The sequence below is a fragment of the Hyla sarda genome, chromosome 3 (genome assembly GCF_029499605.1).
Source record: "Hyla sarda isolate aHylSar1 chromosome 3, aHylSar1.hap1, whole genome shotgun sequence".
In the NCBI taxonomy this organism is placed as follows: Eukaryota; Metazoa; Chordata; class Amphibia; order Anura; family Hylidae; genus Hyla; species Hyla sarda.
In genome coordinates, this window is record NC_079191.1 from 299,164,823 (window position 1) to 299,191,408 (window position 26,586).

Sequence of the window (26,586 nt, forward strand, 5' to 3'; positions counted from 1 at the left end):
ACCAGAGCAGCATATATTTGCTATGGGGATTTTCTCCTACTCTGGACAGTTCTTAAAATGGACAGAGATGTCAGCAGAGAGCACTGTGGTCATTATGTCAGCAGAGAGCTCTGTGTTCCAAAAAGAAAACCATTTCCTCTGCAGTATTCAGCAGCTAATAAGTACTGGAAGGATTAAGATTTTTTAATAGAAGTAATCTACAAATCTGTTTAACTTACTGGCACCAGTTGATTAAAAAGAAAAAGTTTTCCACCGGAGTACCCCTTTAATTCAAACTGTTACACATGAAATCTAATGCTGTAAACGATGAGTAATATTCCCTTAGAGACAAATTGAAAGGCAGGCTATCAAAAAGGAGTAATGTACTTCCCTGGAAAATAGTCTATGTATTTTATGAAGAACTATGTATTTAAAAGCTTACCGCACAACTCCATTTTCTAGTCCTCCAGCAACAACATTCACAGATACGCCCTCTGGTTGGTTTGAAAATGCAACACAGGAAATTATCTCTCTGCAATGTACATGTCCAATAAGATCACCATTTACAGTCCAAAGTCTCAAGTCACTGCCACCGCCAACTAGAAAAATTAATAAAATATACTTATTTAATACACTCTTCATTCTTATAGAAGACTATTGCAATATTTCTAATATGAATAACCAGCATGTTCATGCAAGGAGATGATGATGATAATAATAAAAAAACATAATTATGATGATGATAACAATAACAAAAACAACAATAATAATAAATACTTTATATAGTGCTAACATATTGTGCTGCAAATAGATTGTCAATAGTCACATTGGTCCCAGTCACCTATAGGAGAAAACAGCTGGTTCTGTGAGCCCCTGGCAAGATTTCCGCAGAACTCTGGCAGAAAGATCAGATTTCGGCTAGGAGGCACACACCCAAGTATAGTGCAAAAAAACAGGCTTTATTAATCCATAAAACATGCAGTGTGAACAGGACAACACGTTTCAAAGGTTTTCCTCCTTCAGGTCCTTTTCCTAAAGAAGGAAAACCTTTGAAACGCGTTGTCCTGTTCACATTGATGTTTTATGGATTAATAAAGCCTGCTTTTTCGCAGTATACTTGGGTGTGCGCCCCCTAGCAGAAATCGGATATTTCTGACGGAGTTCTGCTGGAACCTTGCCAGGGGCTCACAGAACCAGCTGTTTTCTCCTGTATTCACGCCGCTTGCATAGCGGGAACGACGGCTGGCTGGCTCCCGATACTGAACATCGCTTCCAGCTACTTACTACACGCGATCGCCAGTGTTGTGCCTGCCTGCACAACACCCATAGGTGAGCAATATTCTGTTTTTGGACTGCTGTTCGCCCCTTTTAATAAGGATTAACTGCACTATATTGCGCCATCTCTGCATTTATTTCCTCTGCTGACAGTCACCTATAGCTTCGAAGAGGAACACCGGTCTTAATGTGGCGCTGGACACAACTGATGCACACGAATGGATAAAAGCAAGGTAGTTTATTCTCCCATCATGCAACGCGTTTCACTGCAACAGCAGCTTCCTCAGGCATAGTTAGAGACACATGAACAATTAATTTATATGGGAATTTGGAATGGTGTGTCACGGGGCTGGTCCCCGGCAAACCAATCCAAAACAACAAAGAGTTGCACTTCACAGGTGAATCAATTAAAAAATGACTTTATGCAACAATAACAATTGCAATGTATATATATATGCAACATGACACAAATAAAATACTGCTAGGAAGATAAATGATCAATAAAAATAAATATATTTATAAGAGGGAAAGGAAGCAAACTATTCCTCATTTTTCCTTCTTCCTATTGTGTAGCAGGCAATGAATATATTAAAATATCATTATATGTGTATTGTGTCTGAACAGAGACATTTATGGAAAAAAGAGAGATCCAAAAGATAGAAAAAAAAAAAAAAATGAAGAATAAAGACACAGAGTAGGCAGAAATAAAAAATACAAACGAGCATAAAAGAAATAAAAAATATTATATATGTGTAATAACATGGTCCGGACGAGACCAGAGCGAACCCAGCAATATTGGTGTGCGTTCTCTATGGTCTCGTTCAGACCATGCGGCATAAGCGTGGACAGAGTGAAAATCCAAAAGGACTCACGATTGATCAGATGTTGGAACAGATTTGGTCTGTCTGGGGGGACAGACTCTAAAATAACTAAATGTAAAGAGGATACATCACTATTATGCACAGAAGTAAAGTGGCGTGAAACGCTATGTAGTGTGAACTTATTCTTAATATTCGAACGGTGCTTAGACATACGACAGCAAACTGTCTGGATTGTGCGACCTACATATTGTAGGTCACAACTACAAGATAATAAATAAATTGCATATTGAGAATTGCAACTTAAATTCTGATTAATATTACATTTTTTATAGTATGAAAAGACATTATTTTAGAAATTATTGCTAAATGAATCCATCATATTACAACATAAGCAGCGAACCTTGTTGCAAGGCGAGCAACCTATAGTTAACCCATTGTTGGGTGTATCGGTGAATAATGTGTCATTTTTGAATCTGTTGGGGGCTAGTAGATTTTGCTAATTTTTGGATCTTCTGTATGTGATACCTGGTTTGGTGGAGACTATGTCCTTGAGTAATGGGTCGTTATGAATAATGTGGCAATTTTGTTTAAAAATATTATGTATGAGCGAAGCAGCTCTATTGTAATTTGTAACAAAATTAAATTTAAATGGGTTTTTATCCCTTTTCTGTGAAGCATTTTGTTGTGGATTGAAAGAAATGAGGTCAGTTTGTTTTTTATTTTTCACTTTGTGGTAAGCTTGTGTAAGTAAAGATGCAGGATAACCTTTGGAAAGAAAACGATTTTTTAAAATTTGATATTGTATGGAAAAGTCTTTATCATTGATACAATTTTTGTGGATTCTAAGGTATTGTCCATATGGGACTCCACGGAGCCAGCTAGGGTAATGAGCACTAGTATATTCAAAAAAAACTATTTACGTCCACAGATTTGAAATGTGTTTTTGTGTGAATATAACCCATATTGTTAACGATTTCTAAGTCTAAAAAATGAATAATGGAGGGGGGAAAATTAAGGGTAAATTCTAACCCCCAAGTGTTTTGATTGAGGGATCGAACAAACTCCTCTGCTTGATGCTCTGTACCTGTCCAAAGAAAGAATAAATCTTCTATATAGCGCCTGAAAAATAAAATGTAAGGTGAATAGATCAGATACTGTGCTATGTGGACGGCTTCAAATGCCCCCATAAATAAATTTGCATAACTGGGGGCGAAGCTCGTCCCCATAGCACAGCCTCTGACCTGTTGATATATAGTGTCATTAAAAGAAAAGATATTGTGTTTTAAAATGAATGAAATGGATTGTAGTAAAAAAGAAGCTTGTTCCGGATGCAGTGAACTATCATTGAAAAGGACATTTTTAATAACATCTAGACCTAGGTCTGTATTGATGTTTGAATATAATGAACAGACATCCAAAGTTAAGAAAGAAAAAGATGGAGGTAAAGTGATGTGTTGTAATTCAAGAATGAATTGTGAGGAATCTTTCAAATAAGATGGAAGGTTTAAAACATAAGGCTGTAAAAAAAGATCAACAAAATGAGACAGATTGGATGTAAGAGATGAAATACCAGAAATTCTAGGTCGACCGGGAGGGTGTATAGGATTTTTGTGAAGTTTGGGTAAATAATAAAAACGGGGAAGAGAAAAATGCTTCACAGTCAAAAAGGACAATTCTTTTTTATCAAAACTATTTTTACAGGATGCTGCCCTAATCATATTGGTGTACATTTCAAAAAATAATTGAGAGGGATCTGATGCAAGAATCTGATAATAGTTTATATCTGATAGAATTCTTTGTGACTCAAGAACATAGTTCCCACGATCGAGGATGGTCACACCACCCCCTTTATCAGCCGGGCGTATGATAATTTTTTTTATTATTTTGTAAACTCTTTATCGCTTGACGTTCCATTTTATTAAGATTATCTATTGCATGAAAATGAATGTAATGATTTTTAATACGGTTAAATGCTGTCATGACCACAGAATAAAAAGTCTCCAAATTATTGCCCCGGTGGTGTAGGGGATAAAACGCAGAGTGTGGTTTAACTTCTACATGTTTGATCGCTATATTAGAACCAGAGCCTCCATCTGTTAAATAGATTGGTACATCAGACATAATCTGGTTGTGAGTGGATAAAGAAAAATGTCTAGTGAGGGTAAGTTTGCGAATATACTGATTCAAATCTAAAAATAATTTGAAGTGACTAGGGTTGCTCACAGGGCAAAAGGATAAGCCTTTAGACAAAAGATTAATTTCATGTTCCATTAACACATAAGATGATAAATTTAAAAGTTTTACTTTTTCTTTTTGACTTGTAGGGCAGATTCTCGGGGATCTGCGTGATTGTCCTCCTCTGCATCCTCTATGAGATCTTTTCTTTTTACAGAGGGTTTGTGTTGGGATGTCTTCGATAGGGGTGGAAAGTAGTGTGTGATGTGCTGGGGAATATAGAGTAATGGAGGAAGTGTGTAGAGACTGTGTATCTGGTGAGTGACAAGATAGTGAATGATCATGTGTAGTGAGTGACGAAGAATTGAGAAGAGAAGAATGAGAAGTGATCGGATCAGAAGAATTGTGTGTATCGGATGAATGAGGATGGGATGTGTTCGAACCGGAAGACTGGTGTGTGGCAGGTGGATGGAGAGGAGGTAATCTGGAACAGACTATGTTGTGACTAATAGGTAATGTAAGAAATTCAGTGGAAAGGGATGTGGATGAAATGGGAGAAATGGAAGGAGCTAAGTGAGAAGGCAGTGTGCTAGAAATCAGAGAAGGACTCTGTGTAGAAGGAATGATCGGAGATGTATGATCAGAGGAGGAAGAAGGAGGAACTGCAGAAGGGTGAGTCATGTGTGTCTGAGTTGGGGGAGAAATGGAAGTGTGAGGAAGAATATGTGATTGAGGGTGAGATGTGTGAACTGAGGATGTGGTGAGAAAATTGGTAGGAGTACGAGACTGAGGGTGGGGTCTGTGGGTTGGAATTGTAGTTTGAACTGGAGGAGTGGTGTGGAGAGGGATGTAGTGTATTGTGTTGTGTAATGTTAGAGGAATGTTTGCGAGAGGAATTTTTTATGGTTCTGGTGTGTACAAAATTTGTATTATTATTAGTCGTATGAATCAAATTTTTTGGTGTATATGAATCTGAGGAGGATTTGATGACCTCCTTCTCTGTATTAACAGAGTTATATGTATTCTTAATATGGTGATTGTTTTTTGGCCATTTGTGGATATACCCACTTAGGTGATCTTATTTGTCTCTGTGGTATTTGTGTACCTTTTTATTTATGATGTCAATCTCCAATTTATGTATACGATTATAAACTGAAGTATCCATCTTTTTGTACTCAGCAGTAGAATTGTAAATATCTAGTGTTTCTTTCAATGCCGAGGCTTGCTGCAACGAGAGAGAAGAAAGAGTTCTTCTCTTTGCCACAAGTCTGAGAATTGATCCCATTCATGAGAAAATTCCAAGTCTTCAGGAAAAGAAGACTCGAATGGTAGACGTAAACCTCGTGGAGTGAAGTTATCTGCAAGATATCTTTCTAAAAATAAAACATCAATATTGTGTTGCATTTCAACTCTGCACATTTTTTCATAATCACGGAACAGTTCCATTATCTTGTCTAGATCAAGTTCAGAAATAGCGGTAGTCTCAGAAGTAATGTTAATTGTCTGTGTTGAGGGTGCTGATCCAATTAGTTGTGAAATCAGGTTCACCCGTGTGGTAGTTCTATTTATGAAATATTCCATAGTCTCAATATGGCGAGATATTCTTACCACTCTGAATACACTTGTTCGATCTGTAGGGTATAGGATGTGAGTGATCTGTTGTTATTGTAGTAATTTCGGTCCAAGAGCTGGACAGTTCTCTGTTTAGGATATATTTCACCAGGTGCAGCTGAAGGTAATTCCACCTAGGGAATTTTTGGACGGAAGCTGCGTCCAAGAGAAAGGCTAAAACAGACAAAATAGGGTACAGCGCTCCATGGTGCATTAAAAGATAAACCTGTGAGGTGTATAAGATATGAATTCAATGCTCACCTATAGAGGTTGTGTTTCCACATACACAACAATGGTGAGCACATATAGTGGTAGTGTCCGCAGCCGGCCGGTCAGGTATAGAGATCAAACAGATAGCTTTGAAGAGGAACACCAGTCTTAATGTGACGCTGGACACAACTGATGCACACGAATGGATAAAAGCAAGGTAGTTTATTCTCCCATCATGCAACGCGTTTCACTGCAACAGCAGCTTCGTCAGGCATAGTTAGAGACACACGAAGAATGAATATATATGGGAATTTGGAATGGTGTGTCAGGGGGATGGTCCCCTGCAAACCAATCCAAAACAAAGAGTTGCACTTCACAGGTGAATCAATTAAAAAATGACTTTATGCAACAATAAAAATTGCAATGTATATATATGCAACATGACACAAATAAAATACTGCTAGGAAGATAAATTATCAATTAAAATAAATATATTTATAAGAGGGAAAGGAAGCAAACTATTTCTCATTTTTCCTTCTTCCTATTGTGTAGCAGGCAATGAATATATTAAAATATCATTATATGTACCGTATATTGTGTCTGAACAGAGACATTTATGGAAAAAAATAAAAAATAAAAAATTTTTTAAATGAAGAATAAAGAGACAGAGTAGGCAGAAATAAAAAATACAAATGAGCATAAAAGAAATGGAATAAAAAAATATTATATATGTGTAATAACATGGTCCGGATGAATCCAGAGCGAACCCAGCAATATTAGCTGGTTTTCAGGCGCCATATAGATGATTTATTCTTCCTTTGGACAGGTACAGAACATCAAGCAGAGGAGTTTGTTCGATCCCTCAATCAAAACACTTGGGGATTAGAATTTACCCTTAATTTTTCCCCCTCTATTATTCATTTTTTAGACTTAGAAATTGTTAACAATATGGGTCATATTCACACAAAAACACATTTCAAATCTGTGGATGTAAATAGTTTTCTTTAATATACTAGTGCTCATTACCCTAGCTGGCTCCGTGGAGTTCCATATGGACAATACCTAAGAATGCGCAAAAATTGTACCAATGATAAATACTTTTCCATACAATCTAAAATTTTTAAAAATCGTTTTCTTTCCAAAGGTTATCCTGCATCTTTACTTACACAAGCTTACCACAAAGTGAAAAATAAAAAACTAACTGACCTCATTTCTTTCAATCCACAACAAAATGCTTCACAGAAAACCCATTTAAATTTAATTTTGTCACAAATTACAATAGAGCTGCTTCGCTCATACATAATATTTTTAAACAAAATTGGCACATTATTCTTAACGACCCAATACTCAAGGACATAGTCCCCACCAAACCAGGGATCACATACAGAAGATCCAAAAATTTGCAAAATCTACTAGCCCCCAACAGATTCAAAAATGACACATTATTCACGATACACCCAACAATGGGTTAACAAGGTTCGCTGCTTATGTTGTAATATGATGGATTCATTTAGCAATAATTTCACGTCATATCATACTAAAAAATTATTTAATATTAATCAGAATTTAAGTTGCAATTCTCAATATGCAATTTATTTATTATCTTGTAGTTGCGACCTACAATATGTAGGTCGCACAATCCAGACAGTTCGCTGTCGTATGTCTAAGCACCGTTCGAATATTGAGAATAAGTTCTTACTACATAGCGTTTCACGCCACTTTACTTCTGTGCATAATAGTGATGTATCCTCTTTACATTTAGTTATTTTAGAGTCTGTCCCCTCAGACAGACCAAATCGGTTCCAACATCTGGTCAATCGTGAGTCCTTTTAGATTTTCACTCTGTCCACGCTTATGCCGCATGGTCTGAACGAGACCATAGAGAACGCACGCTAATATTGATGGGTTCGCTCTGGTCTCGTCCAGACCATGTTTTTACACATATATGATATCCAAAGGATAGGGGATAAGATGCCTGATCGCGGGAGTCCCGCAGCTGGGGACGGCCGTGATCATGCACGCAGCAACCCGTTTATAATCAGTCCCCGGAGCGTATTCGCTCCGGGTCTGATTACGGGCGACTACAGGGGGGCGGCGTGTGACTGCAATGCAAGCCTATGGGAGGGGGCATGATAGCTATCCTTTGGATAGGGGAGAAGATGTTTAAGCACCGGAGAACCCCTTTAATATATTCATTGCCTGCTACACAATAGGAAGAAGGAAAAATTAGAAATAGTTTGCTTCCCTCTTATAAATATATTTATTTTTATTGATAATTTATCTTTCTAGCAGTATTTTGTGTCATGTTGCATATATATATATATATATATATATATATATATATATATATACATTGCAATTTTTATTGTTGCAGAAAGTCATTTTTTAATTGATTCACCTGTGAAGTGCAACTCTTTGTTGTTTTGGATTGGTTTGCCGGGGACCAGCCCCCTGACACACCATTCCAAATTCCCATATAAATTCATTGTTCGTGTGTCTCTAACTACGCCTGATGAAGCTGCTGTTGCAGTGAAACGCGTTGCATGATGGGAGAATAAACTACCTTGCTTTTATCCATTCGTGTGCATCAGTTGTGTCCAGCGCCACATTAAGACTGGTGTTCCTCTTCGAAGCTATCTGTTTGATCTCTACACCTGACCGGCTAGCTGCGGACACTACCACCATATGTGCTCACCATTGTTGTGAATGTGGAAACACAGCCTCTATAGGTGAGCATTGAATTCATATCTTAAACACCTCACAGGTTTATCTTTTAATGCACCATGGAGCGCTGTACCCTATTTTGTCTGTTTTAGTCACCTATAGGGAACACAATCTAAATTCATCTAACAGTTTATGTGGGAGGTAACCACTGTAGTTGAAGGAAACCCATGCAACCCTCGCAGATATTACCCTTGGTGGGATCTGTACCCAGGACCACAGTGCTGTAAAGCAACACTGAGCCACCTTCTTATAAAAAGAAAACAATATATAATTTTGTTAGATTATTAACAAAACTAAAATAAACTTGATTTCTTGGGTGTACAAAGTTCACAATAACTTACCGGAATCACAGACTGTTGCAATGTCTCCTGTTGTTTCACTGGCAGACACTGCTGTTACTGGACTTTTGTGGCCTGTGAGACTTTGAACATAGCATAGCCTTAAAAAATAGAAATGATAAATCCATGAACACAGCTGGTCAGAAATAAGAGCTTTTAACACTGGGTAAACATTAAGATTCAAAGCACTCCACTTAAAGAAGATATCCCATGCAGCAAAGAAAAAAAAGATACCTAGCCATTCCATAGTATATTCACCTACCACCTCTCTGACATGTTTGTGATTTTTTTTCCGCCCCCCATTCACTGGCTATTCAGCTCATAAATTGCAGTTACTTCCTGGTTATGGAGGCTATGCCTGTGATCTCAAAGACTACATTTCCCTGCATGCACTGCTCACATTTCCTGCTCTCAGCTGTCTGAGCAGAGAGCTTGTTACCACCCCTAACTTATGTTAGCCACTCCCACATAACACTGAGCTCCAATCATAGCCCTATACAGCAGGGTGGCCACGAGGAAACAAAATGTAATCTCAGTGCTCAGAGAGAGGGACCCTGGAGTGGAAGCTGCAGTTTTACACTGTAAAATCACTCCCTCCCCCTCCTCCTCTCAGTGAAACAGCTTTACAGTGGCACAATCACCTCCCCCCTCCTCTGCCCTGCACTCCTCTCTCCCCAGTGCTCAGTGTGATAGCTCCCTCCCCTCCCCCCTCTCCTCCGTTCTCAGTGTATAAACATTAGCAAGGAGAGGGGAGAGAATCAGCCTGTTTGCTGACTCTGCTATGATCTGAATCAGCCGGCATATAGGCAGTGCTGCTCAGCCAATCACTGCAGAACAGAGGGAGGACAGTGTGGGAGGGGCTAAGCCCGAGCTCAGGCAGCTCTCTGCAGCACAGGGGTTTTCTGGGTAATTGTCACGTCACGGCCCCTGGATGCTGCTGATAACAGCCTGAATAGGGGGTCGAAAGTCATGAAAACCTGGAACAGCTGAATTTCCTGTCAGACAGAAGAATGCAGATAAAGCTGGTTTCTAAGCAGCATTGGTAATGGAAGTGATTTACAAACCTGTATAACTTTACCTTCTACACTAAAAGCTGAACAATTGTTTACTGTGAGACTTCTCCTTTAAACATAGCTACACAGTCATCACTGTTCCCAAACCATGATTTCCAATTAATCCATACACTGACTCCTCCTTTGTGACTACATATTTAATGAAGAAATGTGTCTACATGTTTACTGGTTACAAACAAACATCTCTTTTTTAGAGAAACAACTAATGCAAACTATCATTTCTTAACAAGGAAGAAAACTCTCTTGGTAGCTACCCTGTAATGTTGGATAGTGTCCATAAGTGTCTTCATGCCTGTAGACATCTGTGCCTGTGCTCTTGCCCCTTGTCAGAACAAAGCAGGATACTGATTGGATAGAGTCACCCATAGCTAGCTACCCAGCTTAGTCAATGTCTTTTTCTAGAAGACAGCTAATTTGCACATTTATTTCTGAAATATTCTTTGTAAAAAAAACATGTCCTCAGTCAGAACCAGTGCCCTTCAGTGTATAATAGAGTTCAAAGCAAAATTAAAAAACTTCCAGTCCTGGCGCTGCTCCAAAAAGTTAGATTTATTAGTAGTAAAATGAGAAAAAATAGGTATTACATGCAGTGTAGAAATGAAATTCCTCCAAAAGTTATGAAATGTATGGTGAACCCCAAAAACCTTTTTTTCAGTGAGGAAATTTAAATGAAAACCACAATTGTTCTCATTTTGGGGGTTTTGATCACACACTTTACGGTAAAAATTACATGTTTTCTTTATCTACATTTACACATGCAGGCGATATCAAATGTTAAATAATTTAAATTTTTTACACTTTAATTAAAATAGGGAAAATAGGTGATTTTATTCTTTATTGGGGGGGGGGGGGGATTTAAAAAAATGTTGTTACTTATTTTTTAAACTTTCTGTTTATGTTTATTTTTAACTCATTATGTCCCCATAAGGGACTATCTATAGCAATCACTAGATTGACAATACTGTTCAGTGATCAGTTTTATTGGCGATCTTCTGCTCTGGTCTGCTTGAAGGCAGATCAGAGCAGAAGATCCCGGGAAGGTGGCGGAGGCAGGTGAGGGGACCTCCAGCCGCCATGTTTGCTGATCTGATCCCCGGGACCAAGCCGGGGGCTATGAGATCAGCTATTTCAAGTGCCGCACTCTTCAGAAAGGTTGATATCATTCACTGTAATCAACAAGGGTTCTCTTTCTGGAAAACAAACAGTTGAACAATGTAGACAGTAAGATAACAGCTAAGTATTTCTTTATTATCATTGCTTAAGTTGTAATTATTATTGCTTAAGCTCGGTAACATCAGTTTTTTGCCTTTACTTAAAGTTTACTGTATCTTGGTTATAACTGACTCATTTCATTACTGGTCATTTTTGATGTCATACTTTTCCTTTTTGTTTTTATTATTGTCATCATTACGTTCGTGTAATTAATTAAATGATTTTAGTTACTAATACTGTGTGTAATTATTGAGATACAATTCAAAAGAGATCCTTAACAGTTCCAGGACGAAGGGTTTACTAGTACAAGTCGGCGGTGGAGAGCAGCAGAAAGAGGTAAGGGCTGTGCCTCCTGTTGTTGCAAAAGTACAACTCCCAGCATGCACAGCCAAAGGGCATGCTGGGAGTTGTAGTTATGCAACAGCAGGTGGCACACCACTACAACTCCCAGCATACCTTTTGGCTGTCTGTGCATGCTGGGAGTTGTAGTTCTGCAACAGCTACAGTTGCAGCAGTTAAAAAACATAAAAAAAAAATAAAAAACAAACAAACACGTGACCCCCTTTTGGAAACTCCACACCTCAAGGAATATAATAAAGGGTGCAGTGAGCATTTACCAAATATCTGTCAAATGTAAGTGGGGTGTAAATGCTCACTGCACCCCTTATAACATTCTGTGAGGGGTGTAGTTTCCGAAATGGGGGCACATGTCACTGTTCTGGTACCATAAGGCGCTTCTTTAATACACATGGTCCCCGACTTCCATTCCAACAAAATTCTCTCTACAAAAGCCCAGATGGCGCTCCTTCTCTTCTGAGCCCTGTAATGCGCCCACAGAGCACTTTACATCCACATTTGGGGAATTTCCATACAAAAGAAATGGTGTGGCAAATTTTGGGGGGCTTATTCTTCTATTACCACTTATCAAAATGAAAAATGTGGAGTAACACCAGCATTTTAGTGAAAAAAAATCGAATTTTTCATTTTCACGTCCCTCTTTAACGCAAGTTTGTTAATCACCTGTGGGCTGTTAAGGATCACTGTACCTCTTCTCTTGTTAGGTTCCTTGAGGGGTGTCGTTTCCCAAATAATGCGCCAAGTGTTTTTTTTTTTTTTTCTGTTCTGGCACCATTGGGGCTTCCTAATGAAAAGTGCCCTTCAAAAACCATTTCAGCAAAATTCTCTCTCCAAAATCCTATAGTTGCTCCTTCCCTACTGAGCCCTGTGGTGCGCCCGCAGGGCACGTTTTGTCCACATAACAAGGCATTTTCTCATTTTCTCCTTTTACCCCTTGTAGAAATGAAAAAATTGGGCTAGAAGGACATGTTAGTGTAAAAAATTTAGATTTTGAGTTTTCTCCTCCACTTAGCTGAATGTAATTTTGACTACTTTAACCTCTTAAGGACCCAGGACGTACGGGGACGTCCCCGCACCCTGGGCCTTAAGGACCCAGGACGTCCCCGTACGTCCTGGCGTTTTCCGGTCTCTGCCGCTCGCCGGGCAGAGATCGGAACTGGATGCCTGCTGAAATCCTTCAGCAGGCATCCAGGGCAAACGCCGAGGGGGGCCATGTAGGCCCCCCATGTCGGCGATCGCCGCAAATCGCAAGGGAAATCGCCCTTGCGATCTGCGGCGATACCGGGCTGATCGGGTCTCTCGGACCCGACCGCCCGGTAATTTCGCATGATCCCGGCTGTCACAGACAGCCAGGACCATGCTAAGGTATAGGAGCGAGGTGGCAAACCTGCCACCTCCTCCTATACTCTGCGATCTGTCGGTTAGTTAACCGACCAATCGCAGGAGGGGGGGCAGTTACTTCCTCCCGCCCTGCCCGGCCCCTGAAAGTCCGGAGAGGACGGGAGGAAGACCGGAGGACGCGGCGGGGGACGGGGGAGTGCTGGGGACCGACCCCGGTACTTACCTCGTCCCTGAAGACCCGGATCCCGGCGAGGAAGATGGCGGCGGCGGCGACAGGTGAGTTGATCTTCAGCCGCGGTCGGGCCCTTTACAGCAATGCACGTCGCCGTAAAGCGACATGCATTGCTGTAATAGGACCCTGTAAACTACAACTCCCAGCATGCCCAGACAGCCCTTGGCATCTGGGCATGCTGGGAGTTGCAGTTTTGCAACATCTGGAGGTCCACAGTTTTTGGACCACTGTGCCCTTCCAGATGTTGCAAAACTACACATCCTCAGCATGCCCTTACTGTCCAGGCATGCTGGGAGTTGTAGTGCTGTAACATCTGGCCCTTCAGATGTTGCAGAACTACAACTCCCAGCATGCCTGGACAGTTTTGGCATACTGGGGGGTGTAGTTTTGCTACATCTGGAAGGGCACAGATTGGGAACCACTGTATTAGTGGTCTGCAAACTGTAGTCCTCCAGATGTTGCAAAACTACAACTCCAAGCATGCTGGGAGTTGTAGTTCGGCAACATCTGGCTCTAAAGATGTTGCCGAACTACTACTCCCAGCATGCCTGAGAATGTTTGGGAGTTGTGGTTTTGCAACAGCTGGAAGCACACTGGTTGGGAAACATTGTTTCCTAACTCAGTGTTTCCCAACCCGTGTGCCTCCAGCTGTTGCAAAACCACAACTCCCAAACATTCTCAGGCATGCTGGGAGTAGTAGTTTTGCAACAGCTGGAGGCCCCCCCCCCCCCCCCCCCCCTGTGAATGTACAGGGTACACTCACATGGGCAGGGGGCTTACAGTGAGTATCGGGCTGCAAGTTTGCAATGCAGCAAATTTTGCGCGGCAGCTCAAACTCGCTGTAATCCCCGGCCCGTGTGACTGTACCCTAAAAACACTACACTACACTAACACAAAATAAAATAAAAAGTAAAAAACACTATATATACACATACCCCTACACAGCCCCCTCCCTCCCCAATAAAAATTAAAAAACGCCTGGTACGCCACTCTTTCCAAAATGGAGCCTCCAGCTGTTGCAAAACAACAACTCCCAGTATTGCCGGACAGCCGTTGACTGTCCAGACATGCTGGAAGTTTAGCAACAGCTGGAGGCACCCTGTTTGGGAATCACTGGCGTAGAATACCCCTATGTCCACCCCTATGCAAATCCCTAATTCAGGCCTCAAATGCGCAGGGCGCTCTCACTTTGGAGCCCTGTCGTATTTCAAGGCAACAGTTTAGGGCCACATATGGGGTATCGCCGTACTCGGGAGAAATTGACTAACAAATCTTGGGGGTCTTTTTCTCCTTTCACCCCTTATGAAAAGGTGAAGTTGGGGTCTACACCAGCATGTTAGTGTAAAAAAAAAAACTTTTTACACTAACATGCTGGTGTTGCCCTATACTTTTCATTTTGACAAGAGGTAAAGGGGAAAAAAGCCCCCCAAAATTTGTAACGCAATTTCTCCCGAGTACGGAGATACCCCATATGTGGGCGCAAACTGCTCTGGGGGCGCACAACAAGGCCCAGAAGGGAGAGTGCGCCATGTACATTTGAGGTGATTTGCACAGGGGTGGCTGATTGTTACAGCGGTTTTGACAAACGCAAAAAAAACAAAACCCCACATGTGACCCCATTTCGGAAACTACACCCCTCACGGAATGTAATGAGGGGTGCAGTGAGAATTTACACTCCACTGGTGTTTGACAGGTCTTTGGAAGAGTGGGCTGTGCAAATAAAAAATGTTGTACAGCCCACTGTTCCAAAGATATGACAGACACCAGTGGGGGGTAAATGCTCACTTTACGCCTTTTTACGTTCCTCAAGGGGTCTAGTTTCCAAAATGGTATGCCATGTGGGGGTTATTTTGCTGTCCTGGCACCATATGGGCTTCCTAAATGCGACATGCCCCCGAGCAAAATTTGCTCTCAAAAAGCCAAATATGACTCCTTCTCTTCTGAGCATTGTAGTTCGCCCGTAGTGCACTTCAGGTCAACTTATGGGGTACCTCCATACTCAGAAGAGATGTGGTTACAAATTTAGGGGGGTATTTTCTGCTATTAACCCTTGCAAAAATGTGAAATTTGGGGGGGGAACACACCTTTTAGTGATTTTTAAAAACATTTTTTTTACGTATGCAAAAGTCGTGAAACCCCTGTGGGGTATTAAGGCTCACTTTATTTCTTGTTACGTTCCACAAGGGGTCTAGTTTCCAAAATGGTATGCCATGTGTTTTTTTTTTTTTTGCTGTCCTGGCACCATAGGGGCTTCCTAAATGCGACATGCCCCCGAGCAAAATTTTCTCTCAAAAAGCCAAATATGACTCCTTCTCTTTTGAGCATTGTAGTTCACCCATAGTACACCTCAGGTCAACTTATGGGGTACCTTCATACTCAGAAGAGATGGGGTTACAATGTTTGGGGGGTATTTCTACTATTAACCCTTGCAAAAATGTGAAATTTGGGGGGAAACACATTTTAGTGAAATTTTATTTTTATTTTTTTACATATGCAAAAGTAGTGAAACTCCTGTGGGGTATTAAGGCTCACTTTATTCCTTGTTACGTACCTCAAGGGGTTTAGTTTCCAAAATAGTATGCCATGTGGGGGATTTTTGCTGTTCTGGCACCATAGGGGCTTCCTAAATGCAACATGCCCCCCAAAAACCATTTAAAAAAAACGTACTCTCCAAAATCCCCTTGTCGCTCCTTCGCTTCTGAGCCCTCTACTGCGCCCGCCGAACACTTTACATAGACATATGAGGTATGTGCTTACTCTAAAGAAATTGGGCTACAAATATAAGTATACATTTTCTCCTTTTTCCCCTTGTAAAAATAAAAAAATTGGGTCTACAAGAACATGCGAGTGTAAAAAATGGAGATTGTGAATTTCCTCCTTCACTTTGCTGTTATTCCTGTGAAACACCTAAAGGGTTAAAATGCGGACTGAATGTCATTTTGAATACTTTGGGGGATGCAGTTTTTATAATGGGGTCATTTGTGGGGTATTTCTAAAATGAAGACCCTTCAAATCCACTTCAAACCTGAACTGGTCCATGAAAAATTGTGAGTTTGGAAATTTTGTGAAAAATTGGAAAATTGCTGCTGAACTTTGAAGCCCTCTGGTGTCTTCCAAAAGTAAAAACACGTCAATTTTATGATGCAAACATAAAATAGACATATTGTATATGTGAATAAAAAAAATTATTTGGAATATCCATTTTCCTTACAAGCAGAGAGCTTCAAAGTTAGAAAAATGCTAAATTTTCAAATTTTTCATAAAATTTGGGGATTTTTCACCAAGAAAGGATGCAAGATACCACAAAATTTTACCACTATGTTAAAGTAGAATATGTCACGAAAAAACAATCTCGGAATCAGAATGATAACTAAAAGCATTCCAGAGTTATTAAAGTGACAGTGGTCAGATGTGCAAAAAATGGCTGGGTCCTTAAGGGGTTAAAGGGGTGCAGTTTTCATTGGGGTCAATTATGAGGGATTTCTAACAGAAAATTCACTTCAAAACTGAATTGGTCCCTGAAAAGTTCAGATTTTGAAATTTTTGTAAAAAAAATTAAAAAACTGCTGCTAAACTTTGAAGCCCTCTAATGTCTTCAAAAAGTAAAAACATGTCAACTTTATATTGCAAAGAAAGTAGCCATATTGTATATGTGAATCATTTATAATTTATTTGGCATGTCCATTTTCCATACAAGCAGGGAGTTTTAAAGTTAGAAAAATGCAAAATTAAAAAAAATTCATGAAATTTTTTAATTTTTCACAAAGAAATGATGCAAGTATCGACAAAAATTTACCACTATCTTAAAGTAGAATGTGTTATGAAAAAACAGTCTCGGAATCAAATTCATAAGTAAAAGCATCTCAGAGTTATTAAATGCATAAAGTGACAGAGGTCAGATTTGCAAAAAATGGCCGGGTCCTTAAGATCAAAATGGGTTTTGTCCTTCAGGGGTTAAAGTTTATCTCTTGGGGGCGTGGCCTGGCTACTGGGGCGGATGGTCGCACGCTAGTGAGCTCCGCTCTCCTGCCTGCTAGATAGCGACTTTAACCAGCATTACACCCCCTTTACCTGCTACCACCTGATCTCCAAAGCCTCCCACCATGCCGGTGAAGAGAAGGAAGCCTCTCCACTGCCGGTCTCTGGCTAAATTCAGCTTCACCCCGAGAGGCGCGCCTGCTCAAATTGGCGCCGCCGGAGACCGCACTGACTTTGCCCAGCAAGGGAGCTCCCCTCACAGCCGCGACGCTGTGCCACTCTCACCCCTGAGACGCTGCTCGGTCTCAGATACGGCGCTGAGCGGGACCCGGGAACCAGGAGAGAACCCAGCAGCTGCCGACCTCCTCCAATCACAAGCCTGCAACGGCCCAGACGACCGACACGGCCTTCACAGCTCCGGCTCCTCCCCGGGGACCTCAGACTCAACGCCTGCAGTCTTGCTTCCTCTGAGCCCTTCCGGTCTACAGAATAAGCTCTCCCCGATACATACACAGCAGGAGGTAAGATGCCGTACCCTCCCTGCTTCTGAGCCAGTCTCTGCATATTTGCTGGCTGCGCTGCCTGTCTCCAACCAGTCCCTCACAGACTCTGCAATGAAGGACATGTTGTTGTTACTGCGCTCTACCTTCCTCCAAGACATGCATACCCTAATACAGCCCCTGCAATCTGTGATAGGCGAATTGGGTAGTAGAGTAGATCACTTAGAGAAAAAGTTTGGGGATTTTGCAGAGTCCCATAACTCTCTTATAGACCTACACAACGAAATGGAAGACAGTGTAGTGGCCCTGCAGGCTAAAGTGGCGGACCTCGAAGATCGCAGCCGACGAAACAACATAAAACTGAGGGGGGTACCTGAAACGATTGTCCCGGCAGATATACTGGATTACGTCTGCTCTTTATTGAAAGCAGTACTACCAACGTATACACCATAAGAGCTGATTGTGGATAGAGCCCATCGGGTCCCCAGACCGCGCCATTTAGACGACACTGTGACAAGGGATGTTCTGGCTCGTGTCCATTTTTTCCACATCAAGGAAAGACTCATGGAATTTTCCAGACGCAATAATGGACTGCCTGCCCACTACCACCACATCTCTCTTTATGCAGACTTGTCCGCCGTCACCCTTCAAAACAGAAGAGCACTTGCCCCAGTGCTGCAAGCATTCCATACAGATGGGGCTTTCCAACGAGGCTGCTTATTAAAAGAGATGGCACCATGCACGTAGTGCGCTCCTTGTCTGAGGGTGAAGATCTACTTAAGAACTGGAACATCTCTCTACCTCCTTTAGATGACAAGCATACAGCTGCTAGACAGCCTCGGATCCGGAGAGACTGGGATGTTGCCTAAACTCAATGGTGTTCTTTAAATGCAGTGGATGCGGGCTCTGGTGTGTTGGCCATGGTCCTCAGTTTCAGAGTGGACTCTAACCCCCACTCCATACTAGATGGCAGTTGGCGGAAGCCATCTTTGTACTGCCTCAAGGTGGCTGGTTATGTTTGTTATTTTGTCCTTAACAATGTTCTTCTTTCAGGTCCAAGTTGTGAGCTTTGCCCCTCAGTGACGGGAGCATGCTGGCTGGGAGGTGTGCCCTGTCCCTCTTTATCCTTGACCACGCTACTTATTTTTGAATATGTCTATTTTCATATAAGACAGTTATTTCCATAGCCAGTATCAATGTGCATGGGCTTAATGCTCCTTCCAAACGGTCCCATTTGTGGAAAGAGGTAAAAATGCTTAATTTTGATGTCCTATGCTTGCAGGAGACACACCTGATTTCCAAAGATGCGCCTCGTCTAACACATCCACTATTTACCCACTTCTTTCAATCGCATTTCAGCTCAAAGTCCAAGAGGTGATCACTGATCAACATGGCAGGAATGTGATCCTCCGTTGTGTACTCAATGCTGTTCCGCTGACCATCGTGGCTCTGTATGCCCCCAATAAGGGACAGATACGTTTTCTTAAACGCTTAATGAAACTAGTGCGCAGATCGCCCTGGGGATCTTTAGTCCTCTGTGGCGATTTTAACACCGTTTCAGACCCCACTCTTGATACCACATCCATCTCCCGCCTCCCTTCAACTTCTCTCTCTACATTCTTACACGAGGAAGACATGTATGACATCTGGAGAATACATCATGACACGGACAGGGACTATACTTTCCTATCCACAGTACATAATACATATTCATGTATTGACATGTTCCTACTAGATAGGAACATGATACATACCGCTCTAGATACCTCAATAGACGTGATCAAGAGGTCAGACCACGCGGCAATCACATTAAAGCTAACTGATACAGTCTCCTACGTATACATGGAGAAGTAACCCCTTTTTATGGTCTCATCCTACTTACTCGGACTGCCTGCCGCGCAACTTGGTGGAATATTTCACTCAAAACGGGAACTCTGTTTCCGATCCAATTGTGTTATGGAACTGCCAGAAAGCTGTAATCAGGGGTTTCTGCATCCAGTATGGGTCACGTTTGAAAAAACAACGGGAAAAACAGCTCAACGACACTATTTCCACACTCCGCTTAGCAGAGCACACTAACAAAACAGATCCTACCTTGGCATATGCAATCGAGGTCGCCTCTTTAAGACGTGATCTTCGATGCCTACTGCTCACCACATACGAAAAATCGCACCGTAAACTCCAAGCAATGTATTACTCACAGGACAATAAAGCTGGGAGGCTATTGGCTAAAAGGCTCAAACACCGACAACTAAAATCCCGTATACCTTACTTAATACACCCTACCACAAAAGCTAGACTTCACACCCCAAAAGATATAGCTAATGGCTTCCTTGCTTTTTACTCCAACTTGTATAACTTACAAGACTCTATCCCTACTCCCCCTGATCTCCACCTCACTACCTCTGCCTTCTTAACCTCTCTCAATCTCCTTAAGCTGTCATCGGACCAGCTGGCCTCTCTAAACAAAGGGATGACGGTGGAAGAAGTCTCACAAGCAATCAAATCCTTACCCTCAGACAAAGCCCTGGGCCCCGATGGTTTTGTTAATTCTTATTTCAAACATTTTTGCACACTCTTAACCCCCCATTTGACGAATTTCTGCAATGCAGCTATGGCTAAGGGTGAACTACCTCAAGAAAACTTGCAGTCCACCATAGTGGCCTTGCCAAATCCGGGAAAAAATCATGACCAGCCTCAAAATTTTAGGCCCATCTCACTCCTCAATCAGGATGTGAAGATTTTTGCGAAGATCCTTGCGGCCCGAATATCCCTAATACTACCCTCACTGATCTCCCCAATCGGGATTTGGGGCTGGTCGCCAGGATTCGGATAACACCAAGTGATTACTAAACATTCTTGCCCACCTTGAGTACACTGGTGTCTCAGCTCTTATTCTAGGTCTGGATGCCGAGAAGGCCTTCGACCGCCTTCGGTGGTCGTATGCCTTCTCGGCCCTCTTCCACATGGGCTTTGCTGGTCCGATCCTATCTGCTCTTTCCTCCTTATACTCCCACCCCTCAGCTAGAGTGTTAATCAATGGCTCCTTTTCGGATGCCTTTCACATAACCAATGGTTCCCGACAGGGATGCCCACTATCGCCACTCCTGTATATCCTATCCATGGAGCCCTTAGCACAGGCTATCCGTCAAAGTACGGAGGTTACTGATGTTCTTATAGGACATCAGAAGCACATTATCTCATTATACGCTGACGATGTTATCTTATCCCTCACGGACCCTATCGGGTCACTAGCGGCTGTTATGGGGATGATACGCAGGTTTGGCGAGCTGTCTTACTATTCACTGAACACTTCTAAAACTCAAGCTTTAGCTATCAACCTTCCCCCCCCCCCCCGCACCATAAGTGTCCTTCGCAAACAATATCCCTTCGAATGGTGCACTACCTCACTTCAGTACTTGGGCATCCGCCTATCTTACCTCCATAGACTGTTATACCAAGAAAACTACCTGCCTCTACTGGCTTCCATATCTACGGAAGCGGACAGGCTGGCGCAATCTGAAGTCTCGTGGACTGGGAGGGTAGCTACTTTCAAAAAGTTTCTCCTCCCTAAATTCCGCTATCTCTTTCGCACTCTACCTATCTCTATTCCCCCGTCTTTCTTTTCTAAGGCCCACGCTATTCTCTCCTCTTTCATATGGGCTGGACGTAAACCTAGGCTTTATTCCACTATATTAACTAAACCCAAACTATCGGGCGGCCTGGGATCACCAGACTTGAATTCCTACTACCACGATGGTCTCTATGTTACGGCATTGGAGGCAGAACCGGACAGATCTACCCTGGGTCGACATAGAGCACTATTCTACACTCCTGTATAATTTAAGCGACCTCTTACATATACCATACTGGTCATTCACTCCTCCTTCATTTAGCAACCCACTGGTCAAAGCCTCATACACAGCATGGACCAGATACATTACCAAATCCTCGACTACATGTTTGCTCCAATATAGCGACCTCCCACTTACACTCATACAAGCCGCCATTCCTGATGTAGACCTCTCTACCTGGATAGCTAATGGCATATCACATGTTAGTCACCTACATGAAGGCTCATCCATCATCGCTTTCACCAAACTTATAGACACTTATCACATCTCCAAACATGATTTCTATAAATACTTGCAGGTTCGCCACCTACTGAATAGATTGAGACAGACAGACACCCCTCTGGACAGCTCTGCCCTTAAACTACTTAATACCCCACCGAAAGGTTTGAAATTATTTTATACTAATCTAATACAGGGTGATATGTTCTCCAAATCTTACCCTCTGCGAATGTGGGAAAGGGACCTTGGTATCTCAGTTTCCTCAGAGGATTGGAAAACAGCTTTTCGAATTATGCACTCCTCTCTGCAATGTTCATCTCACCTAGAATCAGCGTTCAAAACTGCCTTACGTTGGTACTATACCCCTGACCGTTTAGGCAAAATATATCCTAAAGTCTCCACTTCATGCTGGCGAGAGTGTGGTATGTCTGGCACTCTACCGCATACCTTGTGGTTCTGCCCCAGAATTGCACCTTATTGGAAGGCCTGCCAATCACTGGCGCAAGATCTGTTCGGTATGCAAGTTCCATGGTCTCCACAAGCTGTATTGCTCTTTTTAGATTTGCAAAGCTTGCCCAGGGAACAACAAGCGTTGTATTGTATTATCTGCATTCTTGCAAAAATAAACGTAGCTAGCCACTGGAAGTCAGCGACAGTCCCTACGCGATGCTCCAATTAACAAAATAAACGAAACTTTCACCTATGAGAAAATTATAGCTTATGGGTCATGCAAATGCCCACGTTTCCAAAAACGCTGGCTCCTTTGGTCTGCCTCTTCTCACTGTGAAGACACTTAGACTCCACACAGCCTCTCCCCATCATCCCCCAAGCACCTTCACAATACTGACCCTTGCACGTCATTAAATTAAAAAACACTGTCTACTTTAATTTCTGGCATTGTTCACACCTTTGCTTCTCTCCTCCATCTCCGATGGACAAAATCTTGTTTATTTGCTTTGAATACACATGGCTCTGACATTGTTCTTTTGTTTTGTTGTTGTTGTTACGTATGTGGTTGGTTGTTACAGGTCTTCAAGGAGGACTATGTATACCGCCTCCCTTCTTACATCAATGTACCTGGCGAGAAGGTTGCGCCTCTTATGTCATCACAACCTGTTGTAAGTTTGTGAGTTTGTATATTATTTTGAAAATTTAATAAAAACTTATTTACGAAAAAAAAAAAGTTTATCTGTCGTTAACAAAAATTTTATATAATGCAGATAATATTTTATGTATATTTGAATTATACATTGGTTAACAAATGTGTATGTTTTTGTCCCTACAGCTATTATCTGTGTGTCACCGTAAGAAGTCCAAATACAGGAAGCAGAGGCAACTCTAGACTTTTTGAGGCCATAGGCGAAAATAAATCTGAGGCCCCCAAGCGCGATAAAAAGAAGAAAAAAAAAGTAAGCAGGCGATATTAAATTTAACTGTATAAATTGCATTTTTTAAGGCAAGCTTTAATATATATCATAACCCTGCTATTCACAGCTTGTTAACGGCTGCTTTTCTGTCATGACCACAGTGCTCTCTGTTGACACCTCTGTCCATTTTAGGAAATGTCCAGAGCAGCATATGTTTGCTATGGGGAATGTCTCCTGCTTTGGACAGTTCCTGACAGACAGAGGCGTCATCATAGAGCACTGTGGTCGTGACATAAGAGAAATCCAAAAAGAAAATAATTTGGACAGATTAAGATTTTTTTTTATAGAAGTAATTTACAAATCTGTTTAACTTTCTAAAGAAAAAGAAAAAGGTTTTCACAGGAGTACCTGCCTTTCACAGCTCACTACATGATGGCACAGTCAGATATATAACTCATCTCTGACTGTGCCATCATATAGTGAGCGGTGAAAGGCAGGAAAAAATAGCAACTAGTCCATTTATAAGCCACACACTTCACCTTTTTTGCCCCCTGCTTGGGTGAGGCTGAGGCCTCTTAGATTTATTAAAGAAATAGCACAGCAGCACAGAGTATTTCTGGAGGGAACTGTAGTGAGTCAGAATGTCTGCTTCACTACAGTTCCTGACAGAAATATTCTGTGCTGCTGGGAAGCCTACTCCATCTTCTACCTGCCTGACACCGCTCCCTACATGATGGTACAGTCAGATATATAAGTTATATTTAACATATAACTGATATGTCAGACTGTGCCCTCATGTAGGAAGTGGTGAAAGGCAGGTAGAAGATACATACAACTATACAATTCATAAGCCACCCACCTGGCCAGGCTAGCCTGTTTTGGGGCCATGCAGCTGTCGACTGAGCAGGCCGGCAGAGAGATCAGGGCACTTCTTCGGGAAGCAATAAAGAGCAATAAACAACAAAAAAATAGCCTTCAAAAAATACAAATCTGATGGGTCAGCGATAACATTTAAACAGTACAAAGAGCTTAATAAAATTTGTAAAAATGTAATAAAAACAGCAAAAATGCAAAACGAGAGACAGGTGGCCAAAGAAAGCAAAACTAATCCTAAATATTTTTTTAGATATATAAATGCAAAAAAACCAAGGACAGAGCATGTAGGACCCCTTAATAATGATAATGGGGAGGTTGTCACAGGCGATCAAGAGAAAGCGGAGCTACTGAATGGGTTCTTTAGTTCTGTATACACTATGGAAAAAGGAGCTGACATTGGCCAGGTCAGTGCTGGTAACATATCATGTAATGTACTGAACTGGCTTAATGTAGAGATGGTACAAGGTAAGTTAAGTGATATAAATGTAAGCAAATCTCCAGGGCCAGATGGATTGCACCCAAGAGTTCTTAGAGAGGTAAGTTCAGTAATATCTGTACCCCTGTTCGTGATATTTAGAGATTCTCTGGTGTCTGGTATTGTGCCAAGGGACTGGCGCAAGGCGAATGTGGTGCCAATCTTCAAAAAGGGCTCTAGGTCTTCCCCAGGAAACTATAGACCGGTAAGTTTAACGTGCATTGTGGGTAAATTGTTTGAAGGACTTATAAGGGATTACATACAGGAATACATAGGGGATAATTGTATTATAAGTGATAGCCAGCATGGGTTTACTAAGGATAGAAGTTGTCAAACCAATCTAATTTGCTTTTATGAAGAGGTGAGTAGAAGCCTTGACAGAGGAATGGCTGTGGATATAGTGTTTCTGGATTTTGCTAAAGCATTTGATACTGTCCCTCATAGACGTCTGACAGGTAAGTTAAGGTCTTTGGGTTTGGAAATTTTAGTTTGTAACTGGATTGAACACTGGCTCATGGATCGTACCCAGAGAGTGGTGGTCAATGATTCGTACTCTGATTGGTCCCTGGTATTTAGTGGTGTACCCCAAGGTTCAGTACTGGGCCCGCTGTTGTTTAATTTATTTATCAATGATATAGAGGATGGTATTAACAGCTCTGTTTCTATCTTTGCAGATGACACCAAGCTTTGTAGCACGGTACAGTCTATAGAGGATGTGCATAAGTTACAAGATGACTTGGATAGACTAAGTGTCTGGGCATCCACTTGGCAAATGAGGTTCAATGTGGATAAATGTAAAGTTATGCATCTGGGTACTAATAACCTGCATGCATAGCATGTCTTAGGGGGGATTAAACTGTCAGAGTCACTGGTAGAGAAGGATCTGGGTGTACTTGTAGATCACAAACTACAGAATAGCATGCAATGTCAGGCTGCTGCTTCCAAAGCCGGCAGGATATTGTCATGTATCAAAAGAGGCATGGACTCAAGGGACAGGGACATAATACTCCCCCTTTATAAAGCATTGGTACGGCCTCACCTGGAATATGCTGTTCAGTTTTGGGCACCTGTCCATAAAAGGGACACTGCGGAGTTGGAAAGGGTGCAGAGACGCGCGACTAAACTAATATGGGGCATGGATCATCTTAGCTATGAGGAGCGATTAAAGGAGTTACAATTGTTTAGTCTTGAGAAGAGACGTTTAAGGGGGGATATGATAAACGTATATAAGTATATTAATGGCCCATACAAAAAATATGGAGAAAAACTGTTCCAGGTTAAACCCCCCCAAAGGACGAGGGGGCACTCCCTCCGTCTGGAGAAGAAAAAGTTTAGTCTCAAGGGGCGACACGCCTTCTTTACTGTGAGGACTGTGAATTTATGGAACGGTCTACCTCAGGAACTGGTCACAGCAGGAACAATTAACAGCTTTAAAACAGGATTAGATACATTCCTGGAACAAAATAACATTAATGCTTATGAAGAAATATAAAATCCCATCCCTTCCCCAATATCGCGCCACACCCCTACCCCTTAATTCCCTGGTTGAACTTGATGGACATATGTCTTTTTTCGACCGTACTAACTATGTAAGGCTCTATACACTGAGGACAAGCGGGGCCCCGTACACCGAGGCCCCGTACACCGAGGACAAGCGGGGCCCCGTACACCGAGGACAAGCGGGGCCCCGTACACCGAGGACAAGCGGGGCCCCGTACACCGAAGGACAAGCGGGGCCCCGTACACCGAAGGACAAGCGGGGCCCCGTACACCGAAGGACAAGCGGGCCCCGTACACCGAGGACAAGCGGGGCCCCGTACACAGAGGACAAGCGGGGCCCCGTACACCGAGGACAAGCGGGGCTCCGTACACCGAGGACAAGCGGGGCCCCGTACACCGGAGGACAAGCGGGGCCCCGTACACCGGAGGACAAGCGGGGCCCCGTACACCGAGGACAAGCGGGGCCCCG

The 26,586-nt window shown here is 42.1% G+C and overlaps 1 protein-coding gene across 4 annotated transcripts in view; it reads right to left on the reverse strand.

Annotated features, from left to right (window-relative positions):
* LYST (lysosomal trafficking regulator) overlaps window positions 1-26,586 on the reverse strand; it is a 1,083,863-nt gene that overhangs the window by 47,893 nt on the left and 1,009,384 nt on the right. For all 4 annotated transcript variants that reach the window (XM_056566940.1, XM_056566939.1, XM_056566938.1 and 1 more), the window contains exons 49-50: window positions 9,137-9,234; window positions 422-578 (exon numbers count right to left, since the gene is read on the reverse strand). In XM_056566940.1, coding sequence (XP_056422915.1) covers window positions 422-578; window positions 9,137-9,234 — 255 coding nt within the window. The remainder of the gene's footprint in view (window positions 1-421; window positions 579-9,136; window positions 9,235-26,586) is intronic.